A 23,421-nucleotide genomic window follows, 5' to 3' on the forward strand; every position below is an offset into this window, starting at 1 on the left:
ATCCAACAGACAGGCACGCACAAAACACACAAACACACAACAGACAGGCATGTGCAAAATGCACACATCCAACAGACAGACATGTGCAAAACAGACAGACATATGCAAAACACACACAAGCAACAGACACGCACAAAATATGCAGATTCAACAGCCAGACACACAAAAAACACACAGAATACAACACACAGGCATACACAAAACACACACACACAATACAACAGACAGGCACACATAAAACGTGCACATTCACACACAGAAAAAACACACATCCAACAGACAGGCATACACAAAACACACAAACAAAACAACAGACAGGTACGCGCAAAACACACACACAACAGACAGGCAAGCGCAAAACACACACAAACACACACAACAAACAGACACGCGCAAAACACACACACAACAGACAGGCAGGTGCAAAACACACACACACACACATGCACACAACATGCAGGCACACGCAAAACACACACATCCAACAGACACATGCAAAACACACACATCCACACAAACAGAAAACACAGAAACAACAGGCAGGCATGCACAAAACACACATCCAAGAGACAGGCGTGTGCAAAACACACAAACACACACACACACACACACACACAACAGACAGACATGTGCAAAACACACAAATCCAAGAGACACACAAAAAACACACACATACAACAGACAGACAAGCACAAAACACACACATCCAACAGACAGGCAAGCACAAAACACACACATCCAACATAGAGACACGCGCAAAACTAACACATACAGACAGGCATGTGTAAAACACACACAATACAACAGAGATGTGCAAAACACACATCCAACAGACAGGCACACGCAAAACACACACACCTACACACAAACACACTCACACGCACACAACAGACAGGCACGCACAAAACACACATATCGAACAGACACACACAAAACAAACACATTCAACAGACACAAGACACACATTCAACAGACCAGTCATCAGCCCTGTTATTAGACCTGTCATCAGACCAGTTATTAGACCTGTTATCAGACCTGTCAATAGACCAGTTATTAGACCCGTTATCAGACCTGTTATTAGACCAGTTATCAGACCTGTTATTAGACCTGTTATTAGACCCGTTATCAGACCTGTCAATAGACCAGTTATTAGACCCGTTATCAGACCTGTTATTAGACCAGTTATCAGACCTGTTATTAGACCTGTTATTAGACCCATTATCAAACCTGTGATTAGACCAGTTATCAGACCTGTTATTAGACCTGATATTAGACCTGTTATTAGACCTGTTATTAGACCCATTATCAGACCTGTCATTAGACCTGTCATTAGACTGGTTATTAGACCCATTCCTACAGACCAGTTATTAGACCTATTTCCTACAGAAAAACACTCCTCCCTACATGATGGTACTGGTCATGGCCCAGTCCGAACCTCAAATACACCTTGATTCAAGTCTCATGGAAGACGAGCGTCAAGACTCTTCTGACCATCTCCCAGATGGCGGGACGAACTAACACTGCCTCTTGCTGTCTTCAAAAGCAGACTGAAGACTCATTTACTTGTGGAGTATTTTAAGAGTATTTATGTGTGGAGTATTTATTTGTGGAGTATTTTAAGAGTATTTGTGGAGTATTTTGACCACTCATCCTGCACTTATGGAAATACCATTGCAATGGTCCAGTGGTACAGACACATGGCTACACTCCAAGTGGATACAAAAGAAAAGGTGTTTATTGGCTTCCAGTGCAAAAGAAAAATCACATCCAATCAAAAACAAACAAACATTCAAAAAATTAGAATTTAGCATTTACAAGTTCAAGGAGAAAAAATCCAGCAATCATAAATTCTCCAACTTCAGTCAATTTCAAAATACCACTCTACTGAATTTTCCCTTATAAACTTATACAGGGAAAATCAGGAAATTATGTGACATCATTTCCTGTCTTTGGGCAGCACAATTCCCCATAAAAGTCCCCTTCAACACAGGACATGGTTTTGTTTCCCTCCAAAACAACATGGAAGACTCTCCACAAAAATAATCACAGGTAAGTTCATTTTTATCTTAATCTACTTTTGTTTTACCTACTTAGTTACAATATACAAACTCTCCTGGCCAGATAAACACTAAACTTAAGCTCTAGTAACATATTATAAGAACAATATTTAATCACACATACTTACAGTAAATCTCTCGTCCCCTGCAGGTCCTCACTAAATAAAACTATTTCCATGTTCACCATTATTAAATCACATCATCAGTAAAGGCTGATCAAACAATTCCTGTGTTAATTTGTGTGTGTGTGTGTGTGAGTGAGTGAGTGAGTGAGAGAGAGAGAGTGTGTGTGAGAGATGTGTAGTGTGTGTGTGTGTGTGTGTGTGTGTGTGTGTGTGTGTGTGTGTGTGTGTGTGTGTGTGTTTCCCTGCAGACTCAGGTGTTCTCCAGGACACAGGAGGCTATTCTAGCTCACACACACACACACTGAGCAGTTAGAATACCAAAGCCCAAACCCTGCATAGAGAGGCTCAGTGAATGTGGAGTGGAATGTGTGTAAGTGTGTGAGTGTGTGTGTGTGAGAGACGCTGTAGAAGGACAGAGTGCCTGCAGCCCAGTCCAGATACACTCCTACTCTGTTAGAGCTGCAGGGGGCAGAGATGGCAGTTTGCTTATTATTGTGACTGACAGAGTAACTGTTATTAGAGCAGTACAGACTCCAGGACTTTAGATTACATCCAAACACACAGTCACCACTGTATCCTTTCCTGCTGATGCCTTTATATGTCACTGATATATCAGCCTCCCCACTCCACTCAACCTCCCAGTAACAGCGTCCAGTCAGACTCTCTCTACACACAACCTGATCACATTCATCAAATCTCTCTGGATGATCAGGATACGGCTGCTGCTCCCTCACACACATCACCTTTCTGTTCCCCTCAGACAGAGAAAGACGTGTGTTTGCTGTGTTTGGGTCCAGTGTGAGATCACACGCATCTGCACACAAGAAGAGACATTAGAGGACACACACACTGTGTGTGTGTGTGTGTGTGTGTGTGTGTGTGTGTGTGTGTGTGTGTGTGTGTGTGTGTGTGTGTGTGTGTGTGTGTACACATTTGCTTCTTACATTTTCTTAGTCCTGGTTTGATTCTGATCTTCCCTGTGTACTCCAACCTAAAGAAACACACACACACACACACACACACACACACACAGACACAGATAATAGTTCTCTCTCTCTCTCTCTCTCTCTCTCTCTGTCTCATACAGATAATAGTTCTGTCTCTCTCTCTCTCTCTTTCAGATACACACACAGATAATAGTTCTGTCTCTCTCTCTGTCAAACACACACACACACACACACACACACACACACACACATAATAGTTTGGTCACACACACACACACACACACACACAGAGTACTGTTATGTTTAACTGTCATGTTTAACTGGAGTTCTTAACATTCTTATAGGTACATGAGTTTTAAAATGAGATAAACCAAAGTAAACCAACATAAACCAAAGTAATTTAGTAAAGAGACTGAGAAACAACTCAGCTTTCAAGAAAGAAACAAGAGAACAACTCATTTTGATGGAATTTCTTAGCAACACAAGAAACCAAGCTAACAGCTCCACAGCCACTAACAGGAATGGAACAGTAGCATCTTACACCTAAGGACAAAATTACGGATAAAGCCAAGGAACACAGGAAAATACCTGAAACATAAAAGGATCATCTACATTCAAGCCTTCTCTCAGGGAACATCGAGGTAAGAATCTCAACTCCACAGAAACTTGGTTACATTTTAGCACTTTATTTGTCCAGAAAACAAGCTCCTGTGCTATTGTAGCTACTAACTGAGTGAGCCATGGCTAGTACAGGCACGGGAAAACTCCCCCTCACAATAAACTACCCTGCAGAGCTAAAAACCACACAGGCCAAGAAAACTTACAAACACAAAATACTAAAAGAAAACCCAGAGACACCTACAGCAGACTGTAGCACAACAGGAGACAAAACCACCATCACCAGTCTCCTGTTATATACGGAACACAGTGAACCAAACCACCATCACCAGTCTCCTGTTATATACAGAACACAGTGAACAAAACCACCGTCACCAGTCTCCTGTTATATACAGAACACAGTGAACCAAACCACCGTCACTAGTCTGTTATATACAGAACACAGTGAACCAAACCACCGTCACCAGTCTCCTGTTGTATACAGAACACAGTGAACCAAACCACCATCACCAGTCTCCTGTAATATACAGAACACAGTGAACCAAACCACCATCACCAGTCTCCTGTTATATACAGAACACAGTGAACCAAACCACCGTCACTAGTCTGTTATATACAGAACACAGTGAACCAAACCACCGTCACCAGACTCCTGTTATATACAGAACACAGTGAACCAAACCACCGTCACCAGTCTCCTGTTATATACAGAACACAGTGAACCAAACCACCGTCACCAGTCTCCTGTTATATACAGAACACAGTGAACAAAACCACCGTCACCAGTCTGTTATATACAGAACACAGTGAACCAAACCACCGTCACCAGTCTCCTGTAATATACAGAACACAGTGAACCAAACCACTATCACCAGTCTCCTGTAATATACAGAACACAGTGAACAAAACCACTATCACCAGTCTCCTGTTATATACAGAACACAGTGAACAAAACCACCGTCACCAGTCTCCTGTTATATACAGAACACAGTGAACAAAACCACCGTCACCAGTCTCCTGTTATATACAGAACACAGTGAACAAAACCACCGTCACCAGTCTCCTGTTATATACAGAACACAGTGAACAAAACCACCATCACTAGTCTGTTATATACAGAACACAGTGGACAAATCCACCATCACCAGGACAGACCAGTACAACACAGGACAGAGCAGCTGCAGAGCATGGTATCCCAGCTAAGAGAAAGTCTTTCTCTCCAGGAAGTTGAGGCAACAGAACTGAAACATCTTCTTCTGCCCAACTCACCATCCAACAAACCCTCCCAGCATCTCAAAGATCAGCTGGACCAGTTAGTAAACTCACTGCTGGAACTGAGAGGAGAAGTGCAGGAGCTCCAGAAGGACAGAGGGGCTCTCAGGAGGAGCTCAGTGCAGTCAGAGAGGAACTGCAGCTCAGGAATAGCACCATGATCACCCTGAGGGAGGAGCTAGAGAGACTAAAAGAGAGGAACTGCAGCTCAGGGACAGTACCATGACCACCCTGAGGGAGGAGCTACAGAGATTAAAAGAGAGGAGCTACAGCTCAGGGACAGTACCATGATCACCCTGAAGCTACAGAGATTAAAAGCCAACCAGCAGACATCTGATTCTGCAGAGAAATGCTCCATCACCCCTAAACCACCATCCAGAGCACTGCCCTGCCCAACTTGAGCCCTGCCACACCCAGCACAGCCCACCAGACTCAGCCAGAACCACACCACACCTCCACTAAGCCACATCCCTCCAATCCTGAGCCCAGCCCAGCCCAGCCCAGCCCAGCCTAAACCTGAGACCTGCCCAGCCCAGCAAAAGCCCAGCGTGATCTACACCCTGCACACTCCGAGCCAGATAAAACACCTCATACAAATATTCCTACAGATGCAGACATAGTGATGTTATTTGATTCTAATAGAAAATGCTTAAAATGTGGATCAGCTTTTCCCAGGATCCAAAGTTGCCAATGTTTGGTGTCCCTGAACCAGCGATGCCCTCCAGCTTCTCACACATACCATCTCAGGTAATCCAAGCCACCTCATTATCCACACTGACACCAATGAGGGCAAAGCAAGAGAGAGTAGCAGAGTGTGTAAGAAGAGTAGCACAGACCACCACAGAGACCTTCCCCTCCTCCAAAATCACCATCTCTACCATCCTGCCCAGAAGAGACTTCCATCCAGCTACAATCCACAAGATAAGAGATCTCACAGAGATCTCACACGGTAAAGTACTCATACCATCAACACCCACCCCAACAGACAGCCCAAACAGCAGAACTACACCTCTGTAGTACAAACTCCACCCTCCACAAACACTACAGAGATGGAGAGATCAAACAGATGCTCAACCTCATATGCAACAGACTGCTGAGCTAAGGTCACAATTCATTAATCAAGAAATACATGAATAGATAAATGAATTAATAAATAAATAGACAAATAAATATATATCACCGTTTACAGGTTAGTCATTAGACCATCTTAATACATATGTTTATATACATTAATGTTTGTACATATATCAACATAGTCCTTCACTTTTACAGGTTTCTCTCACTTTGAATATATTTCTATTTGTATTTTTCCTTTCATACTTCATTTAAATAATGAAGCTCATCTCTATGTCTATGTTACATTCGAGGCATAAAGTCGTCCCTGTTTGGGTACAAAAGTATAAACACTGAATTCACAAATAACACAGAAGATAAGGACATTATAATTCTCCAGGAAACCTTGTGTAAATCTGATTGGGTGACTCACTGTCCTGTAAACTACCAGGAAATCATCCTCCCCACTGTTAAGCCCCCTGACATTAAAAGAGGGAGAGTTTCAGGTGGAATCATTATCTGTTTTCACTGTAAAGCACGGTGGCTTGATGTTTAGCATGTCTGACCTATCTGCACTCTGGTCTTGGGTTTAAGTTCCTATCTGGCCGGAGTTTCCATGTTTCTGTCAGCACTAGGGTCTTGGGTTTAAGTCCCTATCTGGGTGGCGATTCCAATGTTCTCTCTGTGTCTGTGTGGGTTTCCTTCTGGGTCTCTGGTTTCCACTCACGGTCTATAAACATGGAGGTTAGGTTGATTGGATATTCTAAATTGTCCTGTATGAATGTGACCTGTCTAAATATATACAGATATGTATTACTGGACAGCGGTGTAGTGGGTAAAGCATATGACATTAAATCCATGCACACAAACAACAGGTGCAGTAGAAAGACTGGCATCAAAAGGACAGTGATCTTTTCTCAGGAGCCGTGTTCTTTTCTCAGGAGCGTGGAGTGAGACTAGGCTGCTGCTTAAGCCCAACATTATCCAACATTTACATCAATGAATTAGCCATAATTTTAGAATGCTCTGCAGAACCTGATCTAACTCTACATGACTCAGAAAGAAAGTTTCTTCTCTACACAGACGACTTGGTTCTACTGTCACCCACAGAGCAGGACATACAACAGAACCTGGACCTGCTGGATCAGTACCGACAGACCTGGACCCTGGACCTACTGGATGTGCACACAAATACTAGAAACCTGTAGATAGTACAATTACTTATGATTGAATTAGTTCAACAATTAGTTCAATCTAGCAGTCAGTGAACTGAGAGTGAAAGCACACAGGGCATCTGTGCAATCAAACGTCAAATTCACATTCAAATACCAATTCAAATTTGGCTCAAAATATTCCAGTCTATCATAGAACCAATTTTGCTTTGTGCTTGTGAAGTGTGAGGGCCACTCACAATGGAACAAACACCCAGCTGAAATGATGCTCTCTGAATTTTGTAAAAATATCCTGAAAGGTCAAAGAAAAACAACAACTAATGCATGTAGATCTGAATTAGGCCAAATTCCACTATTACTCAAAATTAAAAAAAGGATTATTAAATACTGGCTACATTTCTAAACAGAGTAAATAGTGGCAGTACTGTTACTGCATATGGGCATACCAATAAAGCTCATTGAATTGAAGAGAGAGAGAGAGAGAGAGAGAGAGAGAGAGAGAGAGAGAGAGAGAGAGAGAGAGAGAGAGAGAGAGAGAGAGAGAGATAATAGCTTAGGGCACAGAATTTATATATTCTGTTCTCTCTCTCAAACATACAGTTCAGTCTCTCTCTGTGTGTGTGTGTGTGTGTGTGTGTGTGTGTGTGTGTGTGTGTGTGTGTGTGTGAGTGAGAGAGAGAGAGAGAGAGAGAGAGAGAAAGGTCTCTCTCTGTAGCTCACTCTCTCTCACACACACATACGCACCCCCCCACACACACACACACACTAACCACAATAGCACTAATGTTCCTGCTACACTGTGTGTGAGAGTTGAGTATCAGATCAGATCAGGGACAGGGGATTTCTACATACCTGAGTGTGTCCAGTCTGCAGTGGGGATCCTCCAGTCTAGCCGAGAGCAGCTTCTCTCCTGACTCTCCTGGGTGGTTGTAGGTCAGATCCAGTTCCTTCAGGTGTGAGGGGTTTGACCTCAGAGCTGAAGCCAGAGAAGAACAGCCTTCCTCTGTGACCAAACAACCAGACAGTCTACAGGGTGGGAGAAAAAGGAAAATGTGTTTGCACGTAGCAGACTTTACTGTAAAGAAAAGTTTGGAATTACAAACCATGTAACAGTAACCTTTTTATCTGGAAGTTTTTAACATTTTTAAATATTCTTAACTTTTTCATGATAAAATATGCCTATTATCTTCTTGATGTAATTAACTCCCAATGTTATTAAAAAATTTTAATAATCGTTGGTAGTATTTTTGTTTCCATAGCAACAGATGAAAGTTTAAATAATATTTTGTACTTTATGGTTCATTTTCAACATCGCTATTTGTTATATTTATATTATTTTAATTTATAATTAGAAACGAGAACTGCAGTCAACTCTACCCTTAAACCATTAAGAAAATGGTTTTTGATGCGATAACAATTTTTCTGGTTTGCTTTATAATCCCCTCTGCCCTGATTCTCCAGTCTTGTTTCTTATGAGTTAGTCACTATTTTTAACTGAGTTTTCTGTAAATGGTGAACCTCCTAAGCTTGTCCCAGTCTGTTTCGCTCTATTCAGAGTTACTTACATCTTGGTACTTGTACTGTAATCTTCAGTTTGATCGTCTATCTCACATACCCATTTGTAAAATGACAGCTCACTACATGTCCCCAATCCCTTAAGAACCATTAGTCTTTGTACAGTTCACTACACTGTCCCCAAACCCTTAAGAACCATTAGTATTTGTACAGCTGTGTTTAGATGTTTATAAACATTTAAACATTCTAGACATCAGCGTTGTTTCCTGTATTTCTACAGCATTCTAGTTCATTGGTATATTGGACTCTAACCTACTGTACTGGCTAGGATGTATTATATGAGTAAATGATAAAGCACTTTTGTAAGATGTAACAGCATGTGCTAAGTGTCATAAATGCAAATGTGCAAACGCCTGATGACTTGCCATTGATGACTTGTGGTGATTAGCTAAAATACATTCTTCTGGTGTAGGATCACAAACTCTACCTCTGGTATATGCCAGATCTGAATAAGATAAATGAATAATACCTCTGCCATAAATAATTTCTTTTTCACTAAGCCTAAATTTTTTGAACTAAGCCCCTTTTCTGAAATCTTATATAAAGGACTGGTAAATCTATATTCGGAATTAGAAAATATGCATCACAGAATATCACAGCTTAAAAGTTGCATTTCAACAATGAATTCACAGAGAGTTCACCTGAGAATCTCCAGTTTACAGTGTGAACTCTTCAGTCCAGCAGAGAGCAGCTTCACTCCTGAATCCTGCAGATCATTTTTACTCAGGTCCAGTTCTCTCAGGAGGTTATTTGTGAGTTGTAGAGCTGAGCCTAAAATTTCACATGTCTGTTCTCCAAGATTACACATTGCTAGTCTGCAATGGCAAAGATTTTACATTCAGTGAGGAATCTTTTAATGCATTGAGACAAAAATGTATTTAGATCATGATGCCTGAAAAACTAAAGTTATGTGGCTTTATTTTTAAAAAAAAGATGAGTGTAGTTTGCTGTGTAAATATTGGATTCCTGCTGTACATTGTGTTGATCTTAAAAACATTTTCATAATGGGGGTTTGGGTTAGTCAATAATCTTTTTTACTAACTTAATCGGAGAGGTAGGGGTTAGTGGTTAGTAACAATCAGAGAGGTAGCGGTTTATGTGGTTAGTTAGAGTCAATCTTTTTTAATGACTTAATCAGAGGGGTAGGGGTTGGGGTTTAGGGGTTGTAACAATTCCCATAGGAACAGGTGAGAGGCGGAATACATGTGCAGGGGGTGGTTTATTAACACAGGAAATACAAACATGAAAGGAAAATAACCAGAGGCACGGGGTTAACACTGATGGAAAAATGACATACGAACAGAGTAAACAGAAACACAATGACAGTACCAGGAGCGTGACAGAAGGAATGTGACTTAGCAAAATAACCAACCAACTAGAGGACAAAACATATGGCTTAAATAACCAAGACAATCAGGCACAGAACAGACTCAGGTGAACATGGGAACAGGGAGAACCAAAACACGGACTGGAATGAAAGGAACAGGCCAGGGGCAGAGAAAATGAAACTAAGGAACGGAACAAGGGAGTACAGGAAAACAGATGACAGGGAAACCATGACAACAGGGACCCCAGCAGGGTGGCCATTCCTGACAGGGGTTAGTAACTTAATCAGCAGAGTAGAGGTTAGTTGTTAGAGTCAGTCTTTTTTACTGACTTAATCAGAGGGGTAGGGGTTAGGGGGTTAGTGGTTAGTAACAATCAGAGTGGTAGGGGTTAGGGGTTAGTAACTTAATCAGAGGGGTAGGGGTTAGGGGTTAGGGGTTAGTAACTTAATCAGAGGGCAGAACAAAGGGGCTGCAGCATTGGCCCTGTTCTTGTGTCTCATTTCAATTCTACTCTCTATTTATGGGAACTGCTATATTGCCTCCTTCCTGTAAAACCAGGTACAACTACTGAACCCTTTTCCTGATGGGTCTGTTTTTCTAGTATAATGTTATACAGTGTAATGTGAACTTACTTTACTATTTAATGTAAATTAGCTCATTCACTATGGCATTTTGAGCCTCCTTTACTGAGATTGAGATAATATGGACATTCATCCAGGGCACAGCCAACTTCATTATCCCATCATGCTTCACTATCCCATCATACATTGCTATCCCATCATGCTTCACTATCCCATTTTATCTTATTCTTAAGTTTTACTTCAGTAATGACTTAACAGAAAGTCCACCTGAGAATCTCCAGTTTACAGTGTGAACTCTTCAGTGCAGCAGAGAGCTGCTCCACCCCTGAATCCTGAAAGTCACAATTTCTGAGGTGCAGTTCTCTCAGGAAGGACTTGGCTGATGTCAGAACAGAGGAGAGACTTTTACTGCAGTCTGTTGTGAGATTACAGCCTGTAAGACTGCAAAGACCCCAGTGTTAAAATAGCATGAAATCAAGGCACACATAAATAACAACACAACATTCTGTTAACAATAATTATTCATTAATTGATATTTTTACATGAATTAACATATCTGTACACTAAACAATCAAGTGATAAAAATATTGAGTCAAAGACAGTAAGATGTTTAGAAAAAAATTGTGAAAAAGCTGTCAGAATCTGGTGAAAGTGAAATGTGTCAGAGCAGCTGTAGCACATTAATTCATGAAGGAGGGGAGGGGCTTGTCTCACTTAAACACAAGAAAATGATCCAAAAGCCCCAATCAACTAAATACATCACTACATAAAGATATAACTGTTTTACTGTGAATACGTCCCTTCATAAAGATATAACTGTTTTACTGTGAATACATCTCTTCATAAGGATATAACTGTTTTACTGTGAATATGTCACTTCATAAAGATATAACTGGTTTACTGTCAATACGTCACTTCATAAAGATATAACTGTTTTACTGTGAACACGTCACTTCATAAAGATATAAGGCATGGAGCAGTACGCACAGGCTTCCTCGACAAGGACGAACATTTAATTGAAACATACACAATGGCACTCACACGTATTACAAACAAGGAACATGAAACGGTTAACAATAAACAGACACGATAAACAGGAAAACATAACAACAACCCTAACATTTAACATTAATACGCTACATTAACAATGACCAACGATACTGCACACACTAATAAGGGTTTAAATACACAGACAAAACAAGGTGCAGGTGTGTGCAGGAGGGCCACAAACATATCCTTCCAAGTCACGTAGCGGGCCAAACCCCGTGACTCGCGGGAGGTGAGTGTTCCGTGACAAAATACAGGTGCTCACTTGAGTATCTCCAGTTTACAGTGTCTCACCTGAGTGTCTCCAGTTTACAGTGTGAACTCTTCAGCCCATCAGAAAGCAGCTTCATTCCTTCATTTTCCAGGGTGCTGATATTGATACTCAGTTCTCTCAGGGGGAGTTGATTGATGCCAAAGTGGAACATAGAGTTTTACACAAATCTGTGTCCAGCCTACAGTTACCTAGTCTGCAAATACAGAGGAAACAAAGCACATTTAAAACAGAGTGAGACATCAAACTGCACAGAAATGGTTTGAACAGCTTGAGAAAGAAAACAAGCAAGTCAGTCTAACCAAACTAGTGGCAGATACTGAATAAAAAGACTTGCAGTTAATGAACATTTACAACATTAATATCTAATACCTGTTATTACCTGCTATTCACTTTATGTTATATAAATACAATCAGTATAAGACAGCTACATAGAACTAGAACTAGACAGAACTAATCAATGTCTGAAAGAGTCTGGAGCAGGTGTGTTAAAGAGACTCAGGATTTACAATAATTAGAGCTGTAATATTAATTAATGAATCAACAAACCTTGGGTAAGTCATTGTATTACTACACCACACAAGATTAGAACAGTGATGTAACTGCTTACAAGGAATTAAAAATGAAGTAACAGCTAAAATTATGAGATAACTAAGATATAGGGACAGAATTTAGTGATCAGATCACATTCAGATTTCACTCTACCACATGAAATGCAAGTCATAAACAACCAAGACACACTGTAATCTGATCATTGAAACCACAGTCAGAAGTGGTCAGAGACGGATGTTGATCACATTCAATACAAATGAAAGTCTCTGTATCTGCGTACGACTACACAAGTGGAAACCCGTCTGCTGGCTGACTGCAGTAATTACATCTGCTGCCAGTCAAAGCTTCTCCTGCACTGAGGCAGACGGGACCGAATCACTTAACTGACAGTTCACCAAGTAGTAAATTATCTAGCCTAGCTTATGGTGAACATTAATCACAACATCCTGTTTCAGTGAGTGATAACATCAGCAGCTAGTTAGGTAATTTCCATAAGTCCATTTATGTGGTTTAGTAGTATAACACAAAAGTCAGCTGCTTAATTGTTTTTTTTAGATTTAGATGCTTTTTCATGAACTTTTCTTGCTTGGTAAACACTTCTGCCCATCACAGGGCTGATCCTCTCAGGGGTCTGATATGTCTGCAGGGCTACAGCTGGATGCCTCATTGCCAGTTGTAGACAGTTTCTGCCCATATCTGAGAGTGTATAATACACTGGTAATAGTCTGCAAGGAATCTTGTTTACCATGTAGGTTTCAGGAAGCAAAACAGAAATGATGTGTGGATTGGTGTGCTTTTAAAATGTTAAAATAAGATCGAAGCACATCTGGTCACTCTGAGGACAGAGTGAAAAGTGAAAAGTGTAAACAGAATCCAGCCAAAGCGAATTCCGGTACAATCTGGAAATGAAACACCTTAATTTATGGTGTAAACAGGCTATTTGCTTGCACAGCTGATGAAGGACCTCTGACCTAAATCTGGTTTCTCTGGAAACCTTGTGAACTCCCTTTCCATGTCTACGACTTCTACATCTTTAACTACAATACACTGTGTCATCCACGTACGTACACAGGGTAAGGCAGGTATTGTAGAAAGAGCCGAGAGAGAACGTCCTATGTTTAACTTTTGTAGTGGTAGATTACAGTGGGTGTAATTAGCTTCATTAAAGACTCCACTTAATATTAATAGTAAAATGGCTAAAGTTTGGTGTGATAAACTGAAGTCAGTAATCCTAGCAAAGTGAACCTAACCGAATCATAACCCTGACTGTATATTCAGTCACATACCCCCATTAACACTCATTAGGACTAGGAGCAGACAAAAAGATGTTAAGGTCAAATCAAGTCAAGTGGTATTTTCATATTGAAATATATGAAATATTTTTGCTGGTTCTACACCACCTAGTGGTGTGTTGTGGTGTGTGTGAGTTGAGGGAATACTGGACAATATGGACGGACCCCAAATAAATGATCCAGTGTATCAACTCTAAAGCTGTGTGGCATCTTCCTTGTGAGGGTGAATGAAATATTTAGCCATCAGTACTCAATTTCTAATATACATTATTGAATAAATAATAGTTAAACACTCACAGAGCCTTCCTGCAGTTTGCAGCAGCTGGGATCAGCCTCCTGTAACCCTCCTTTGATGTGTTGTATTTCTCCAAGTCCAACTCATCCAGCACCTCCTCTGAGGTCAGAAGCATGTAAGCCAGTATTGAACACTGTCCAGGAGAGAGCTTCTGTCCTGAGTGTTTCTTTGATTGTAGATACTCCTGAATCTCTCTGGCAAAAGACTGGTCCTTCATTTCAGACAGACAGAGGAACAGGCTGATGGATCTCTCAGTGGGGAGGCACCCTTTTTGTATTTTGCCTTTGATGTACTGGACTGTGTATGTGATGCTCTCTGGGCTGCTGTGTGTGTGTGTCAGTAGGCCTTGTAGGAGACTCTGATTGGACTCCAGTGAGATTCCCAGCAAGAAACGGACAAAAAGGTCCAGGTGTCCATTCTTACTCTCTAAGTCTTTACGCACTGCTGCCTTCAGCAGGTCATGGAGAGGAACATTCTTAGACCACATGTTATTGTTTATGACTTGTTTATTACCTGTTATTATTACATCAGACTCATTAGAATCATCAGACTCATTAGAATCATTAGAATCATCAGAATCATCAGAATCATCAGACTCATTAGAATCATCAGAATCATTAGAATCATCAGAATCATCAAAATCATCAGAATAATGAAAATCATCAGAATTATGGGAATCAAAAATCGACTGAGGTCCAGGAAGAGATCTGCTCCTTCCACGCAGAAAGATCTTCAGTACCTCCATGTTCTTTTCCACATAGCAGTGAAACACATAGAGAGCAGCCAGGAACTCCTGAAAGCTCAGATGTACAAAGCAGTAGATCTTCCTCTGGTACAGCATAGATTCCTCACTAAAGATCTCATTGCAGATCCCAGAGTACATGGAGGCCTCAGTGACATCAATGCCACACTCTCTCAGTTCTTCTTCATAGAACAACACATTTCTCTTCATCAGCTGTTTGAAAGCTAGTTCAGCCAGTTTCAGAATCATGGACCTGCTAGACTCCAAATGTTTGTTTTGATCTCTTTCCTTTTCCCCCTCATACTTCTCATTCTTCATGTTGATCTGAGTGTGCAGGAACTGTATGTACATCTCAGTCAGAGTTTTAGGGATTTCTGTATCAGTTTGTTTTAGTATTTCCTGAAGCACAGTGGCTGAGATCCAACAGAAGACTGGTATGTGACACATGATGTGGAGTCTCTTTGCTGTCTTTATGTGTGAGATGATTTTCTCAGCTTGGTCTTGGTCACTGATTCTCTTCCTGAAGTACTCCTCCTTCTGTGGGTCCGTGAATCCCTGAATTTCTGTCAGACGGTTGATGAACTGAGGAGGGATTTGATTGGCTGCTGCTGGTCGGGAGGTTATCCAGATGAGAGCAGAGGGAAGCAGCTCTCCTTTGATGAGGTTTGACATCAGCACACCCACTGATGATGTCATGCTTATGTCAGATACTTTATTACACTGGGGAAGGTTCAGTTGAATTCTGCTTTCATCCAGGCCATCAAAGATGAACACAACTTTGCGCACATCATATATCTTTGGGTCCAGGTCTTTTATCTCAGGGTGGAAGTCACACAAGAGTCTATGCAGACTGTACTGGTCATCTTTAATCAGGTTCAGCTCCCGGAATGGAAGCACAAACATGAAATCTACATCCTGATTGGCTTTTCCCTCGGCCCAGTCCAGAATGAACTTCTGCACTGAGACAGTTTTCCCAATGCCTGCAATGCCTTTAGTCAGAACAGTTCTGAGCTTTGGCACTTCTGGGCCTTTATCTTCTTTTGGTTCTGTGTGTCTGACACCTTCAGCCATCACAGCTCTGATCTTCTCTTCCTTCATGTCTCCTTCAGGACCTTGTACAGGTTTAAAGATGTCTGAGCAGTAGATTGGAGTGTCTTGTACCAGCTGTTTCCTGGGTGTTTTCTCCATCTGTAAAACCTCATGTTCTTCATTCACTCCTTCACTCTCTCCCTCTATGATGTAGAGTTGTGTGTAAACCCTGTTCAGGAGGGTTTTATTCTCTTGTGATTTGATTCCCTCAAATAAACTCTCATACTTGTTCTTCATGCTGGTTTTGTGTGTGTGTAAGACTCTGTGTAGAACATTATCCATTGGTGCGTGAGAGTGCTGCTGTATGGCCTCTTCCATGTCTTTGTGTGGGTGTAGAACAGGATGAGTTCTTCTGTAGATACATACAGTCATAATATCAGTAATGAAACTACTGTATAATAAAGTACTAATGAAAACATTAACAGACTTGTGTGCTGAAATAAATGAACTTGGATAGTGCTGGAGAACTGGGCATTAATGAGGAACAGACTGATACACAGTAGAGGGGGAGATACACCGTGAGATTTACACTGTACAGTAACACTCAGGAGTCAGAGGTGGGCGGGGCTAGAGGTGGGCAGGGCTAGAGGTTAGTAGGATGTAACTGACATTATAAGGACGATTCCTAATAACAGGAAAAATAGGTCATAATACACACGGGGTCATATGACAAAAACAAACACTGTTAGAACAAGCAAAACAAGAAGAAACAATGTTAAAGACTATAGAAAACATTAGCAAGAGTCTGAAATGTACAGATAGATAGATAGATAGATAGATAGATAGATAGATAGATAGATAGATAGATAGATAGATAGATAGATAGATAGACAGACAGATAGGAGAGTAACAATACTATACATATGCAGACATGCAAATTAATGATACTATACAAACAATCAGTAATGAAACACTATATATACAGACATGTAATCAGACTATACACACACACACACACACACACCAGAGTTGAGACTACACACATACTTACATGAGGTCAATGAGGAGACTATATATACACACATACAGATATGAGGTCAGTTTACTAATTACCTCAAAAACTGTTTAGCGGGACATATTTAAGGGCAAAACTAAAAGTGAGCATGTCACTAAAAACCCCAAAACTATTGCTAAACAGCATTCACCAAAAATCAAAAATGATTATAGACAGAATCTGTTAGCACTACATCTACAGCACTGTCTCACCTGGGGTCAGTCAGAGTCTAGCAGCACTACATCTACTGCACTGTCTCACCTGGGGTCAGTCAGAGTCTGTTAGCACTACATCTACAGCACTGTCTCACCTGGGGTCAGTCAGAGTCTAGTAGTACTACATCTACAGCACTGTCTCACCTGGGGTCAGTCAGAGTCTGTTAGCACTACATCTACAGCACTGTCTCACCTGGGGTCAGTCAGAGTCTAGTAGTACTACATCTACAGCACTGTCTCACCTGGGGTCAGTCAGAGTCTAGTAGTACTACATCTACAGCACTGTCTCACCTGGGGTCAGTCAGAGTCTAGTAGCACTACATCTGCGTATGAGATTAATGCTATTTGGCAGGTTTGCAGGAACAATCAACCTGGTGAAATACCAAACCTCTTGATAGCTTAACAGATGCACTGCTGGTTTCTGAGAGTAGTTCAGGATAACGGTGCATGTTATGTTCCCTGCATGTGAGTTTAACTCATTTTACACACATACAAGGAACATTAAAACACATACAGGCACCCTGGTTGGTTGTATATGGTGTTAGACTTTTCACACTGCTTCAAGCTCTTCCAGGAAAAATTAGAATATATAATTTTATATTTATGGACTGATCAAGTAATGTGTATGTGTCACGGGACGCTCCCCCCCACGAGTCACGTGGTACGGCCTGCTGCGTGCAGGGGGGGTTCACCGTCAATTGCAGCAGTTCTTGACTGCACGCACCTGCACGGGTTACCCTCATGTGTCTATTTAAACCTCTGCTAGTGTGTATTGTGTTGGTCATTGTTTGCTGAAGTCTGTTTAAACGTGTGTATATCCATTGTTCAATGTTGTGTAACCTGTGTCTAGTTAAATGTACTGTTATGTTTGGCGCTAATGTTATGTGTGAGTACCACCATTGTTGTTCATGTTTTATGTTAATAAATGTTTCACTCTGTCGAGGGAGTCTGTACGTCCTGCTCCACGCCCATCAGCACTCGGGCCAGCAGCAACGTTACAGTATGATTTAGTATTAGAATTTGATCAGAAAATGCATCCATTTTTATTCTCTCTTAGGAAAGTAGTCCAGGGACAGACAGCCTAGAGAAGCCAGTCTGCGTTATGCTACTGTAACGATCCGAATGTCGCAGGACACACAGACTCCGCCGACGTAGACAGACATTTATTGATAAAGACGAAGACAACGGCACTCACATTTAACGTACTCGATAAACACGAACATAGTGAAAACGGACATGAACACGTTTAACGTTAACGCGGTGAACAAGTACTTAAACAACACGACCATGAACAATGACTGATAATCCCGCACACACCAGCCTGGGTTTAAATACACACACATAACGAGACTAAAGCAGGTGCAGGTGTGCGCAGGCGTGGTTACAAACACGATAAACAAACAAGACCCTCCCACTGCACACGTGACCAAACCACGTGACCTGCGGGAGGAGCGCGTTCTCTGACAGCTATCAAGGTGGCGCGGTAGCACGCAGCGCCACTCCGGGTCCGATAATGGTGCTATTGTGCTACTATCTGTCGTCTGTACTACTTTTTTTTTCCAGCAACTTAAACCACGCATACATGGAAACAACCAACCTCCTTATCCTGCTACACTTAAGACATAATGCACAAATCTACCTGGACGACGGCGTGCTTCAGACGCTCTGTGAGCTCGGGTTGCTATGCGTACCAGGCCTGCAGACCACGGCGTCGCCTGAGTCCGGATGCCGAAGGGGAGACACCGCAAGTGGGGGAAGCGAGCTGGGGTCTGTGCTAGGCTAAAAGCTAATCCTAGCAGACCAGCTCTACCATCTCTATTCCTTTCAAATGTCTGCTCCTTGGATAATAAACTGGACTGCATCAAACTCCAGCAGACTACAAAACGAGAGTTCAGAGACTGCTGTGTTTTCATCTTTACTGAAACGTGGCTCAGCGACAGTATTCCAGACGCCGCCATTCATCTGGATGGATTAGTCTCAATCCGTGCCGATGGAGACAACGCGCTCTCCGGCAAAACACGCAGCAGAGGAGTATGCATTTATATCAGTGAGTCCTGGTGTAAAAACTCTGTGCTTGTCGTTAAGTACTGCTCACCGCTGGTGGAGTTTGCTATTGTCAGATGCAGACCTTTTTATTTAACGCGGGAATTCATCTCCGTGTTTATAATCGCGCTGTACATTCCACCCAGCGCGAACACACGAGAGTTTCTGCAGGAGCTGTGTGGAGCGATTAGTGAACTGCAGAACCTTCATCCAGACGGGCTGTTTATTGTCGCCGGAGACTTCAACCACGCAAATCTCAAGTCAGTACTGCCTAAATTCCATCAACATGTGAACTTTGCAACGAGAGGAGCGAACGCGCTGGATCTCGTTTACACAAACATCTCCGGTGCGTACCGGGCAGAGGCCCGCCCCACCTCGGATACTCTGATCACGTCTGTAATGTTGATCCCTGCATATAGATCGATCGTCAGACGCTCGAAACCGCTTCTGAAGCAGGTGAGAACCTGGCCAGCAGGAGTCTTCTCTGTTCTTCAGGACTGTTTTGAGCAGACGACTTGGATCACGTTCAAGGAGGCTGCTAGTGACGGTGGCACTGTTAATCTGGAAGAGTATACAGCATCAGTGACTGGCTACATCAGCAAGTGCATTGATGATGTTACTGTCTCCAAGACCATCACCACACACCCCAACCAGAAGCCATGGATGACTGCTGAGGTGCACATGCTAGTGAGGACCCGTGACTCAGCCTTCAGAACAGGTGACAGAGAGGCTCTCAGGAAAACGAGCCAAACTGTCACGTGCGATCAGGGAAGCAAAGCGTGCACACGCACATAGGATCCATGGACACTTCAAAGACACTTGTGACACACGGTGCATGTGGGAGGGCATTCAGGCCATTACTACAGGAAAACACCACCTTCCTGTGACAGTGATGCCATCCTCCCAGATGCACTGAATGACTTCTATGCACGGTTTGAAGCACAGAACAACGTTGCAGCAGTAAAGTCCATCCCTCCGCAAAATGACCAGGTGCTGTGCCTGACGGCAGCTGATGTGAGGCATACTCTGCATCGAGTTAACCCACGGAAAGCTGCTGGACCAAACAACATCATAGGTCGTGTGCTCAGAGAATGTGTTGATCAGCTTGCAGATGTCCTGACAGACATCTTCAATATCTCTGAGCTGCACCGTGGTCCCAACATGCTTCAAGACCACCACCATCGTCCCCGTGCCTAAGAAGCCCACGGTGTCATGTCTCAACGACTACCGTCCCATCGCACTCTCATCCATCATGAAGTGCTTCGAGAGACTCATCATGAGACACATCAAGACCCAGCTTCCCCCTTATCTGGACCCCCTGCAGTTCGCGTACCGCTTCAACTGCTCTACAGATGATGCCATCTCTACCACACTTCATCTGGCACTCTTTATCCACATCTGGATAAACAGGGCACCTACATAAGAATGCTGTTCATAGACTTCAGTTCAGCATTCAACACCATTGTTCCTCAGCATCTGATTGGAAAGTTGAGCTTACTGGGCTTGAACACCTCCCTCTGCAACTGGATCCTGGATTTCTTGACTGGTAGACCTCAGTTTGTCTGGATTGCGAGCAGCACTTCCAACACCACCACACTGAGTACTGGTGCTCCCCAGGGCAGTGTACTCAGCCCTCTGTTGTTCACACTGCTCACTCATGACTGTGCAGCGATGCACAGTTCGAATCACATCATCAAGTTCGCCGATGACACGACCGTGGTGGGTCTCATCAACAAAGACAACAAGTCAGCATACAGAGAGGAGGTGCGAGAACTGGTGAGCTGGTGTAAGGTCAACAACCTGTATCTGAATATTGACAAGACAAAAGAAATGGTTGTTGACTTCAGGAGAGCAAGGCGAGATCACTCCCCGCTTGCCATCAACGGCTCCTCAGTGGAGATCGTCAAGTTCCTTGGTGTTCACATAGCGGAGAACCTCACCTGGACCCTGAACACCAGTTCCATCACCAAGAGAGCCCAGCAACATCTTTACTTCCTTCGGAAGCTGAGGGAAGCCCATCTCCCATCACCCATCCTCACTACCTTCTACAGAGGTACTGTAGAAAGCATCCCGAGCAGCTGCATCATTACCTGGTTTGGGAACTGCACCGTCTTTAACTGCAAGACCCTCCAAAGAATAGTGAGAACAGCTGAGAAGATCATTGGGGTCTCTCTTCCCTCCATCATGAACATCTACATAACACGCTGCATCCGGAAAGCCACCAACATTGTGAAAGACCCCACACACCCCTCACATGAACTGTTAACCCTTTTGCCATCTGGAAGAAGGTACCGCAGCATCCAGTCCCGCACCTCCAGCTGTGCAACAGCTTCTTCCCAGAAGCCATTAGACTCCTGAACTCTGGCTAACTCCAATTCAGATTCCAAAATCGGCACTTTTATACACACACACACACACACACACACACACGCACACAAGCATTGTTTTGCATCGGACTAGTGCTGAAGTCAAACCTCACACAAATAAACTATGCACTCCTGTTGCAGTCTTGCACATTATCCTACTTGCTACTAGAGTACTGTACCAAACCAGCACTGTACTCTGAACTGTTCTGGCTGCTACCGGTGACTGCTATGTTCAGTGTAGCATGTCACTCACTCCTATGCACAACTCACTTTACATATTCCCAGTACTGCACTAAATAATTGCACGGTCCACTCATTTTGTATTTGTCCTGTTCTGTATTTATTACTGTTTATTTAATTACATTTTTGTACTATATTGGACTGTTTGCACTTGTGTAGCATGTTGTCTGTTGCACTGTTGTTTTTATGTTGCACCATGGTCCTGGAGGAACATTGTCTCATTTTGTTGTGTACTTGTATATAGCTGAAGTGACAATAAAACCTCTTTGAACTCTGAACTTTGAGATGATATTTAGTGGTGATATAGAGGTATTAACAGTATTAGACATATACCTACCCAGAGTTACAAGATGACATTTAGTGGTGATATAGAGGTATTAACAGTAGGTGTTTACAAGACTAAAGCAATGTTATCCCTTCAGTTGCCTTAGTCAGTGATAGTGTCTCTCTTAGTGAGATGATGTTTGCTGTTGTACAGTTACTTAATGAGAACTTATTCCTAGAGAGCTTAACAAGAGCAGTGTGTGGGTGCTATACTACACACACGAGCAGTGGGTGCTATACCACACACGAGCAGTGTGTGGGTGCTATACGACCCACACACACACACACGAGTAGTGTGTGGGTGCTATACTACACACACACAGCAGCAGTGTGTGGGTGCTATACTACAGATACACACAAACAATGTATGGGTGCTATATTACACACACACACACAAGTAGTGTGGGTGCTATGCTACACACAGGAGCAGTGTGTGGGTGCTATATTACAGATACACACACACAGAAGCAGTGTGTGGGGCTATACTACACACCCATACAAAGAAACATGCGCACACACACACAGTGTGTGGGTGCTATACTACACACACAAGAGCAGTGTGTGGGTGCTAAATTACACACACACACAGGAGCAGTGTGTGGGTGCTATACTACAGATACACACACACACAGGAGCAGTGTGTGGGTGCTATACTACAGATACACACAAACAGCAGTGTGTGGGTGCTACACACACACAAGAGCAGTGTGTGGGTGCTATACTACACACACACAAAAGCAGTGTTGGGGTTCTATTTATTTTCCCACTATGTCATACATGTTGTGATTAACAGGAGGAGCTGTATAACTGGAATTGTTGACTGTCATCATCACTCAGTGATCATCAGTAACACACCTTACAAATGATCTTAAAACAGTAAACATGGAGTCTACCTTACATTACTGACAGAACAGCACCCTCCACCCTTCCACACCTACAATAATGAAAGAACATGAGTGTGTGATGTGTCACTCACTTTGGGTCAGACGGCACAGGTCCACCACTGAAGTTAAGAGGTTTACCCATGGACCAGTCACTCTTCAGAGACACACAGCTGGGTGCTGGAGACTCTGCTCTCTTTACCCTGATGAAGATGAGGAAAGTGTTGAGTAATTACATCCTTCACTACATCTCATTTATCCTGAATATTCCCTCTTCCTGTTTCCTCAGATTAAGTGCTGATGGAAAGATCCTCACTTTGGGTCAGAGGTTCCTCCTCCACT

The 23,421-nt window shown here is 42.6% G+C and overlaps 1 protein-coding gene across 1 annotated transcript in view; it reads right to left on the reverse strand.

Annotated features, from left to right (window-relative positions):
* Positions 1 to 23,421, reverse strand: part of LOC113569361 (NACHT, LRR and PYD domains-containing protein 12-like) — a 138,145-nt gene extending 114,724 nt beyond the window's left edge. The window contains exons 1-2 of the mRNA XM_035526168.1: positions 23,396 to 23,421; positions 23,175 to 23,282 (exon numbers count right to left, since the gene is read on the reverse strand). Of these exons, the coding sequence (XP_035382061.1) occupies positions 23,175 to 23,224 (50 nt within the window). The 5' untranslated portion in view covers positions 23,225 to 23,282; positions 23,396 to 23,421. The remainder of the gene's footprint in view (positions 1 to 23,174; positions 23,283 to 23,395) is intronic.

This window comes from Electrophorus electricus, chromosome 5 (genome assembly GCF_013358815.1).
Source record: "Electrophorus electricus isolate fEleEle1 chromosome 5, fEleEle1.pri, whole genome shotgun sequence".
NCBI lineage: Eukaryota > Metazoa > Chordata > Actinopteri > Gymnotiformes > Gymnotidae > Electrophorus > Electrophorus electricus.